The 11,172-nt window shown below is 37.6% G+C and overlaps 1 protein-coding gene across 1 annotated transcript; it reads right to left on the bottom strand.

Moving 5' to 3' along the window:
* Positions 1 to 456: 456 nt before the first annotated feature.
* On the bottom strand, positions 457 to 974 carry LOC108471747 (uncharacterized). Its single transcript, XM_017773318.1, has 2 exons — positions 590 to 974; positions 457 to 488 (listed from the first exon to the last, which is right to left on the bottom strand). The coding sequence occupies exons 1-2, from the start codon at positions 972 to 974 to the stop codon at positions 457 to 459; spliced, it is 417 nt and encodes a 138-aa protein (XP_017628807.1).
* Between the last annotated feature and the right edge of the window lie 10,198 nt (positions 975 to 11,172).

Below are 11,172 nucleotides of genomic sequence, written 5' to 3'. Positions count from 1 at the left end.
CATAACAGGGTTCAGTCTCCGTTGTCTATCAATCGTCCCTCTTTTACCATATTCTAGGATTATTTTGTGCATGCACACAGATGGACTAATACAACAGTTATCGCTTATGGTCTTTCTTATAGCCTTCTTGAATTGTTTCAACTCTAAGATAAGTTTCTCTTCGTGCTCTTTAGTTAACTCTACTGAAATAATCACAAGCAAAATCAGAGCATTACCTAAATAAACATATTTTAAGTGTGAGGGAAGTACATTAAGTTCTAATTTAGGTGTCTCTTCGATTGACACTTTTGGTTGGTCATAATCTCTGCTTTATAATTCCAAAGATTCCAAGCAAGGTTGCAGATTAAATCCCCTTCGGTCAAATTTTAACAAAGCTAGATATTCCTCCCCCTTCTCATCAATTGAAGGGTTTGACATTATGATTTGTTCCAATAGGCCCTCAACAGAATTGAGTTCCTATTCCACAACTAATTCCTCTAACTCAGTTACTACAGAACAATCAACAACTATATCAAAAAATTGCATAGACTTAAAAACATTGAATGTTACTTAGTCATCCTACGCATGGTAAGCTTGCCCTTTTGCAAACCAATAAGGGTCCTACCAATTTCTAGGAAAGGCCTTCCTAGGATGATTGGAACCTCTTTATCTTCTTCAAAGTCTAAGACAACAAATTCAGCAGTAAAAATAAATTTATCTACACGTACGAATATATCCTTGATTTTTCCTTTCGGATGTGTTATGGATTGATCTACTAACTGAAGTGTAACCGTAGTTGGTTTAACCTCACCTATCCCCAATTTTCTGAATATTGACATGGGCATCAAGTTGATGCTTGCACCAAAATCACATAGTGCCTTATCACAATAAGATGTTCCAATGTAGCAAGGTATGGTAAAATATCCAGGGTCCTTAATCTTTGGGGGTAGTTTATCTTGTAGATATGTACTACATTCCTTCATCAAAGCTGCCATCTCAAATTCTCCAAGTCTCTGTTTCTAGGATAGTATATCCTTCATGAATTTAATGGATTTTTTCCTTTGTTCAAGAGCTTCTATCAACAGGATTTTGATATGAAGTTGCTTGAGTATATCTAGGAATTTCTTAAACTAGACTATTTGTTTCTACTTCTAAAGTCTTTGAGGATAGGGAGGTAAAAGATTCCTAACTTGAACTAGGCTCTTTTTCTGTTGTGGAACTTCTACATCTAAAAAAGATGTTAGTTTATCAGAACTGATTGGTTAGAAGTTAGCTTATCAAATTTTTCAGGTTCTGGATATGGTGAAACTAGAGTTTCAACACTTGGTTGAAATTCCACTTTATCTTAAGCATCAACTGCCTCTTTCTCAACTTTGACTGTGTTAGGCTCTGGCGTCTTTCCGCTCCTTAGAGTTAATGCTTTACAATACTCCTTCCCTAAATTTCTTGAATTCTCTGTAACACTAGGCAAAGCACCTTGTGGTCTGTTTTCAAGTCCAGAAGCAAGTTGACCCACTTGATTCTCAAAATTCCTTAGTGGCAACATTCTTTACCATGTATGCCTTCAATGGGTTCTTTAGACTATTAGAGGGTTCACCTTGTGGTGATATCTGGACTTGTTCTTTATATGGTTAGATCGGTTTAGGTTGTACGTAAATGTTATTAGTTCCAGCCCCTTGGTTTTTCCAAGAGAAATTTGGATGCTTTCGCCAAGATGGGTTATAAAAATTGGATTCCAATCCTTGCCTTCCTCGGTTTTGGTTCTGGTTACCCATGTAATACACGTATTCTAGGTTTGATGGGCATTCTTTGAACAAGTGTCCTTCCCCACAATAAAAGTAACACCCCTAACCGGTATCCGTCACCTAAATAGGGTTACGAGGCATTACTAAACAATACGCATCATTTACACACATAACACATACATTTATGCATTCATAATCAAAATCCATTCAACACATTCACATTGTCCCTTATGAGGCCATACGAGACCTTAAAATAGTCTTAAAAGATGTTCATGACTAAACCGATAATATTTAAAAACTTCACAAAATTTATAAAATTTTCAAGCATTATTGGGTCACATGCCGTGTGAATGTGTCGTGTGCCTCACACGGCCACAAGACACGCCCGCGTCACAGGCTATGTGAAAACAGGACATACATACTGACTTGCACTACACAGTCAAGGACATGCCCGTGTGCCAGGCTGTGTCAAATCTAGAGGGTTTATTGACCTGGGTCACAAGGCCAGCCACACGCCCATGTGCAAGCTGGTGTGCCACACACGACGAATAGACATGCCCGTGTGTCTAGGATGTGCCAAACCTGAAGGATATACTGACTTAATTCGAAAGGGTACCCTAGGGGACACACGGCTGTGTAGCATGACTGTGAGTTACACACGGCTGAGACACACGCTGGTGTCTCTTCTCCTGTCGATAAAAATAGGCTATTTACAAAGCCAATTTTCCACCCTTTACTCATGCACACCTAGCAATCAAATTGGTACCATTTCAAACACATTTATAGGTAGCCAAAACATTCCAAAACACAATAATTCATCATATATCACTTATCAAACTCATAAATTAAGCCAACTTAAATGGCCAAATGCACACCAACATTTATATCAAAAACAAGCCAAATCTCATGGTTATATTATATCTCAAAACATATCAACATAAAAGTAGCCTATACATGCCATATACCATATTTACAAGTCTTCAAAAGTACCAACAAAGATGATCGATAGTGTGATGACGTTTTTCGACAATGCCTGAGTTCGAGCTAGCTTCGATAATCTATAAAATAGGGAAAGAGCACGCAAAGTAAGCTTTAAAAGCTTAGTAAGCCATACACAAGTAAAGTCATCATATGAATATTTGCATACCAATTCAAATAAGCTAAGCATAGCTAAACACATACAAATTCACAAACCTTTCTCATTGTACACATATTTAATATCTTAATTGAATTCATCAAATACTTCACTTTTCAATACTCGTATGAATATCGTACATACCTGAGCCACTTAACTCATTCAACCATTCTTTCTCGATGTAACACCCCGAACCCGTGACCGTCGCCGGTGTCGGACATGAGGGGTTAACGGGCCAAAACCTCTCAAGGTACCAACCAATTTGGCATTTCCAGACAGGCTGGAAAACTGCGTCACTGTCGCCTTAAAAATCATATCTCGAGTTCCAAAACTCGGAAACTGATTCCGTAAATTTTCCCTGAATTTAGACTCATATATTCATCCATGGATTTATTTCTAGAATTTTTTGTCAGTCCAATTGGTACAGTTTATTAGTTAAAGTCACCCATGTTACAGGGGTCGACTACACTGACCTTCGCGCGTTACAACTTGAATATCATCTCGTTCAGAGCTCTAATGCTCATGCCGTTTGTTTCTAATGAAACTAGACTCAAAGGGGAATCTATTCATATAAGGCATGACTTCTAATTGTTTCTGGATAATTTATGGTAAATTTTCAAAGTCGCGACAGGGGACCCAGAAACCGTTCTGGCCCTGTCTCACGAGAACTTTAATATTTCTCAGTATACTGCTCATATGGTCGTTTCGTTTCCTCCATATAAAAATAGATTCATCAAGGTTCAATTTCATAATTTACTCACTATTTAATTCTACTTCTACTATTTTTAGTGATTTTTCAATCTCATCTCACTGCTGCTGTCCGCAACAGTTACTGCAGTAGACTATGCCAATTTCATGAATCTTTCCTTGGCCTTAATCATCCGTCATACATGACACAAATTATGGCCACCTTATCAAAATTAAAGTTTCTAAGACTCGTGGCTATAGGTTCTAGCATCCCACTCGACGACCACATAGGCCATTTTCACATGGCTTAAAGTTTACAACCCACAGTTCAACAAAATATAATAGCCTATACATGCCAAATGTTCTTCAACAACGAAGACAATACCAAAATATTTCAGCCGGTGTGATGACTTCAACGACGGTTCCGATCACGCAAACAATACGAGTCCGAGAGACCTAAAATGGGTGACAAGAAAACACCGAGTGAGTTTATAACTCAGTAAGTCATAAGCATTCATCAATCCACTGATAAAGTTACTACAACATGAACAATAAACGAGGCTAGGTACTCATCCATATCGAATCTATACCATAATTCCTCGGACCTTTTGGTCCAATCTCATACCAAGTCATACATCCACATTTCATATTCTACACAACAAGATATTTGAAGCATTTTCACACACTAACTCATTTCCACCACAATCATACAATTTCAATCATCACATAGATTTAAGGCTTACCAAATTCAACCCCGAGCATGAACGTATTTTCTATTCGTCATGAGCTCGAGGTACTTACCCGATCCGCTGTCCGGGATTAACTCGATAATGTCGCACACTCAGTGCCAATTGTAATACAAGAGCATATAGTGAATCCGCACACTTAGTGCTATATATTTTCAGCTCGCACACTTAGTGCTATATATTTTCAGCTCGCACACTTAGTGCTATAGAATCAAACTCGCACACTTAGTGCTATACAATTTTAAACCCGCACACTTAGTGCCAATCTTGTCGCCGTGTCCATTTATACCCGCACACTTAGTGCCGAGACCAATACCTTATGCATTTTGCTGCCTTTATACATTCAACAATGGCATCATTCCATACACATACATTTTCATTTACACATCAACTCATTTAAACACAATTGTGTATATATTATGGTCATTTACATCAACACCAAATATATGCTTAATGACTTACCTCGGATGTTGTCGCACGTCTTCAACGGCTATTCAATTACTTTTTCTTTCCCCTTGTCCAACTTCGAACCTTTGAGCTCTTGAGCTAAATCAAACAAATTTACTTCCCAATCAAACACACACATACGGTAACCACATATTGTTTTTAACACATTCGGTCACTTGGGCGACCCATTTAACTTTTAAGCATTCATTTCTAAGTTTTTTTTGTTAAACAATGCCGAATGCCATTAGCTACTAATGCCACACACACACACATGCATAAAAATTTATTCATACATGACCCATAGCTCATTTGGTCATTCATCTCTCAAACCTATCGAAGCTTCATATCATGCTTCCTTGGCGAATACACATATAAGCACATTTAGCATTTGATACATTCGGCCTTAGCATAATTTCATTTAAAAGTCCCTATTAGCCCTTCCCCATCAATTATCTCATCTACTTAATATTTCATACCTATCATGCTAGCCGAATATTACTTATTCAAGTTCAACATCCTCCTATCGACACTAGCATCAAAGATGATATCTAATTCTTCTCTTTTCTTTTCATCAAACAACCTATATGAACATTTAACCAATCCAAACTTCACCCATTCACACTTATTCATTTAACATAAAGAAAATAAATCACCCTCTTCACTATCAACCATGGCCGAATGCACCAAGCATTACCTAACTAAGATTTCACAAATTTTTTAACCTTATATCGACCTCTACTTGTTCAATACAACATGAAACAACCTCTTCTCCTAACCTCTTGATACACGGCTTGATGTTCAAACCACCATGAAAGTTTGATTTTTCATGACATTGCCGAAATGCATTTTGACAATTAGCTCACAATGCAAAGAAGTTAAAGCCAACATCTCAAGACTTACCTCCAACTAGAAGAAGGGTTGCTGAATTTGCTTAATGAAAAGCTCTCTAATTCCTTCCTTTGGTTTTCGGCTTTGGCAAGATGGAGAAGAAGATGAACACTCCTCTTCTAATTCCTCTTTTATTAATCTTTATTTCTCCTTTATTATTATTATTTGTTTTCTTTGCTCATTCACGGCAAAATGAAGAAGCTGGTAGGTAAGTCTTCCTTCACCTTTGTTTTCTTTACTATATGTAACTAATATTATTTTATCTAAATTAATGCCACTTCTTAATTTAATATCAATTAAACATATATATTTGCCCATCAACATCCATCTTGGCCAGCCACTAGAGAATAAATTGGGCATTTTGACATGCAAGGACAACATTTTCTAGCATGCATCAATAGGCCACTTCAACATTTGCCTATCACATTTCTAAGTTTTCTCACACAAGTCCTAATTGATAAAATTCACTTACAATTAACAAAATCCAAACATGAAATTTTCACACATGCATATATGCATATAATGAGCATCAATTATGATGGTTAATTATTATTATGACTCGGTTTAGTAGTCTCGAAACCACTTTCCGACTAGGGTCAATTTAGGGATGTCACAACTCTCCCCCACTTAAGAAATTTTCGTCCCCGAAAAATCTTACCGGCAAATAGGCTCGGGTATCACTCTTTCATAGAGTCTTCAAGTTCCCAAGTGGCTTCTTCCATTCCGTGTTTATGCCACAACACCTTCACTAACGGGATTTTCCTGTTGCGCAATTCTTTTACTTCACGCCTCATAATGCGAACTGGTTCCTCTTCATAGCTCAAATTAGGCTGAATCTCAATCTCAGATGGAGCAATTACGTGCGATGGATCAGACCTATATCGTCGAAGCATCGAGACATGAAAAATGTTGTGAATCTTTTCGAGCTCAGGGGGCAAAATTAATCGATATGCGACTGGCCCAACTCGTTCGGATACTTCATATGGCCCGATGAACCTCGGACTCAATTTGCCCTTACGACCAAATCTAAGCACCTTCTTCCAAGGTGAAACTTTGAGAAAGACCTTGTCTCCAACTTGATATTCAATATCTTTTCTTTTCAAATCCGCATACGACTTTTGGCGATCCGAAGCAGCTTTCAAACTTTCACGAATTACTCAAACTTTTTGCTCGGCATCCTTAACCAAATCAACCCCGAAGAATTTACCTTCACTAAGTTCAGTCCAGAATAATGGGGTACGGCATTTACGACCGTATAAAGCCTCGTAAGGCGCCATCTTAATACTTGATTGAAAGCTATTGTTGTAAGCGAATTCAATCAAAGGCAAATATCTTTCCCATGAACCACTAAACTCAAGGATGCAACATCTCAACATATCCTCCAGGATTTGAATTATCCGTTCGGATTGACCATCGGTTTGGGGATGAAAAGCAGTGCTAAAATGCAGCTTGGTACCCAAAGCCTCTTGCAATTTCTTCCAAAATCGCGATGTAAATCTTGGGTCTCTATCCGACACGATAGAAATAGGCACCCCATGCAATCGAATAATTTGGGAGACGTATAATTCTGCCAATTTATCAAGCGAAAAATCCGTGCGGACAGAATAAAATGAGCAGACTTGGTCAGTCTATCAACAACGACCCAGATCGCATCCTTCTTACTTGCTGACAATGGCAGTCCGGATACAAAGTCCATGGTGACTCGATCCCATTTCCACTCGGGTATAAAGCAGTCATCAGCGTCAACTTGAAATTCTGATTCAGGGTTCAAATCACATTGGGCTCGTTTTGTTAAAATCTCATTATCAACATTACAGAATTGTTGTAAAAATAATGCTCTCGCTTTCATCTCGGGCACAATCGAATCATCATTACAGAAAGCTATTTGAGTGTTCATCGCACTTAAAGTGAATAGGGATTTTTGGCTCAAAGCATCAACAACAACATTAGCCTTTCTCGAATGATAATCAATCACTAACTCGTAATCTTTTAGTAATTCAAGCCACCTTCATTGTCACAAATTCAAATCTTTCTGAGTCATCAAATATTTCAAACTCTTGTGATAGATGTGGCATTTCTCACCAAACAAGTAGTGACACCAAATTTTCAATGCAAACACAATAGCTGCTAACTCCAAATCGTGCGTTGGGTAATTCTTTTCATGTGGTTTCAACTCTCTCGAGGCATAAGCTATGACTTTGCCTTCATACATCAAAACACAACCTAGACCATTCAAATATGCATCACTCTAGGCCACAAATTCTTTACCCGATTCTAGCTGTACTAACATTGGAGCTTTAGTCAGAAGAGCTTTCAATTGATCAAAACTTTTCTGACATTTTTCTGACCACTCGAACGTAACATCTTTTTAAAGCAATCTTGTCAATAGAGTCGCAATCATCTAAAAACCTTTCGAAAATATAGCAGGTGAGTCCCAAAAAACTATGGACTTTAGATACAATTTTCGGAGGCTGGCAATCCATTATTGCAAAAATCTTGCTCGGATTAACTTGAATACCCGATGCTGACGCAATATGACTTAGAAAACCAACCTCGTGCAACCAAAATTCACATTTACTAAACTTTGCATACAACTGCTTATCATGCAGAGTCTGTAATACAATTCTCAAATGCTTGGCATGCTCAGTTTCATCTAGTGAATATCAAAATATCATCTATGAACACAACAACAAATCGATCTAGGTATGGTCTAAAAATTTGGTTCATTAAATCCATAAAGACAGTAGGTACATTCGTTAGTTTGAAAAGCATAACAAAAAATTCATAATGACCACACCTCGTTCTAAAAGCTATTTTTGACACATCAGAGTCTCTAACCCGCAACTAGTAATAACCCGATATCAAATCTATCTTTGCAAACATTGTAGCCCTTTTTAACTGATCAAACAAATCATCTATTCTAGACAGAGGCTACTTATTCTTAATCGTCACTTTTTTGAGTTGTTGATAGTCCATACACATTCTCATCATGCCATCTTTCTTTTTCACAAACAATACAGGAGCACCCCAAGACGAGAAACTCGGTCGTGCAAATCCTCTATCAGTCAACTATTGCAACTGAGATTTCAATTCTTTTAAGTCTATCAGATCCATTCTGTACGGAGCTATTAATATCGACGTTGTTCTCAGAAATAACTCAATACCAAATTTAATCTCTCAGATCAGTGGTAAACCTGGTAACTCTTCAGGAAACACATCCGAGTATTCACACACAACTAGCACTGATTCGATCTTCTTTTTAGTCATTTTTGTATCAAACACATAAGCAAAATAAGCTTCACAATCCTTTCTCACGTATTTCTGAGCTAACATTGATGAAATCACTGCTGGTAAACCATTCAAATTATCTGACTTAATCTGAATCATCTCATTATTCTGACATCTCAGATCAATCATCTTTTGTTTACAGTTCACTATAACATCATGTAGCATTATCCAATCTATAGCCAAAAATATATGAAATTTATCAAATGGTAACAACATCATATCAGCTGAAAAATAAAAATCCCGAATCATCAATGGATAGTTCTTGCATACTTTATCAACTAGATTACACTTGCCTAAGGGGTTCGATACTCCAATGACAAATTTAGTAGACTTTACAAGAAAAGTTTTATTGGATACTAAATTCACACATACATATGAATAAGTTGATCCTGGATCTATCAATGCAATAACTTTAGTATCATAGAGAGTAAAATTACCAGTGATAACATTTGGAGATGATGCTTCTTCGCGAGTACGAATAGCATAGGCTCGTGTAGGTGCTCTAGCTTTAGACCTAACAACAAATTCTTTGGTCGTTCTCTAACTACCACTCACATTGACAGTATTTCTGGGTGGTCTACCTCTAGCTGCAATGTTACTCAGCCTCATGTTTTGTACTATATCTTGCTTAGCCAACTCAAGACAATTACGAAAGAAATGATCCAATGATCCACATTTAAGAAAAGCCTGATCATTCAATCTAAAATCACCGATATGCTGTTTTCCATAATGTCTACACTCGATTCGGTTTTGTCTCACACTGCCAACATTGGCAATAGATGTAGCTTAAGCTTTAGAACTCACAGGTTGCTTTTCATGATCCCTATCTGAATGTCCCACAATTGCATTAGAACGATTAAATGAGTCTCAGAATTTCTTCAATGCAAACTGATAAGATTTACTAGTTGATCTCTTTCTCGAATCTCTTGCTTCAAAATTAGCTTTTCTCTTTTCTTTACTAAGATCTTCAGCTTTACATGCCCTTTCAACCAGAATGACAAATTCTTTTAATTCAAGAATCCTTACTAATAGTTTTATATCCTCGTTCAGTCCATCAATGAACCATTTACCCATAATCTCCTCAGTAGAGACATATTCTCGAGCATACTTGCTTAAACGTACAAACTCTTTTTCATACTCAATGACAGTCATTTGGCCTTGTTTCAATTCTAGAAACTCGTTATGCGTCTGACCGAGAACTGACTTATATAGTTCTTTTGAAACTTTAATTGAAAGAATCCCTAGGTAACACGTTCTCTAGGATCCACTGATATCAACGTTTTCCACCAATGGTACACATTATCTCTTAGCAAAGATACATCACGTTTGATACATTCTTCAGGAGTACAAGACAACTCGTCGAAAACTCGGATTGTGTTCTCAAGCCAGAACTCAGCTCTCTCAGCATAATCATCAACAATAGCCTGAAACTACTCAGATCCATATTTATGAATCTTATCCACTGGCAGCTTATTTAATCGCATTTGATCTATAACTTGAGGAACTACAGGGGTTTGTTGAGGAACAGGTGGGGGTGGAGGTTGTTGAGCAGCCGAATTCATTCGAAAAAACTCCATGAACCACTCACTCATCATGTAAGAGAAGGCTTGCTTAGCCTTTCCGTCTTGACTACTTGAAATCAGCCTAGAATCAGCCAGTGCTGCCCCTTGAGCGGGAGTGGGTAGATTACTTTTCACATCCTCAGCTATTGCTCATTCAAGATCTATTGACTATATGAAAACACATTTTTAAGCTGTAAGGAATCATCACACTATCGCAGTTTATATATATGGCATGTATAGCTAAACTCTCACATGCTACGTTAGTCCTAGAATTGACTAAATCGTAGCTCTGATACCAATAAAATGTAACACCCCTAACCTGAATCCGTTGCCGAAATCGGGTTAAGAGGCATTACTGAACAATACACATCATTCACACACATAACACATACATTTATCCATTCATAATCAAAACCCATTCATCACATTCACATTGTCCCTTATGAGACCCTACGGGACCTTAAAATAGGCTTAAAAGAGGTTCGTGACTAAACCGATAATATTTAAAAACCTCAAAAATCTTATAAAATTTTCAAGCATTCCTGAGTCACACGCCTGTGTGAACAGGCCGTGTGCCTCACACAGCCACAAGACACGCCCATGTCACAGGCCGTGTGAAAACAGTGCATACATATTGACTTGTATTACACGGCTGAGGACATGATCGTGTGCCAGGCCATTTGAAATCTAGAGGG

Source organism: Gossypium arboreum, chromosome 2 (genome assembly GCF_025698485.1).
Source record: "Gossypium arboreum isolate Shixiya-1 chromosome 2, ASM2569848v2, whole genome shotgun sequence".
In the NCBI taxonomy this organism is placed as follows: Eukaryota; Viridiplantae; Streptophyta; class Magnoliopsida; order Malvales; family Malvaceae; genus Gossypium; species Gossypium arboreum.
The sequence above is the reverse complement of the archived record's forward strand: the minus strand, read 5'-3'. Positions and strand labels throughout refer to the sequence as shown.

Excerpts from the sequence above, each read along its gene's own strand:
- LOC108471747 (XM_017773318.1), bottom strand. The coding sequence starts at position 974 with ATGGCAGCTTTGATGAAGGAATGTAGTACATATCTACAAGATAAACTA. Across the intron at positions 489-589 it reads AATTGGTAGGACCCTTATTG|TAACTGAGTTAGAGGAATTA; the intron begins GTTTGCAAAAGG and ends ATTGTTCTGTAG.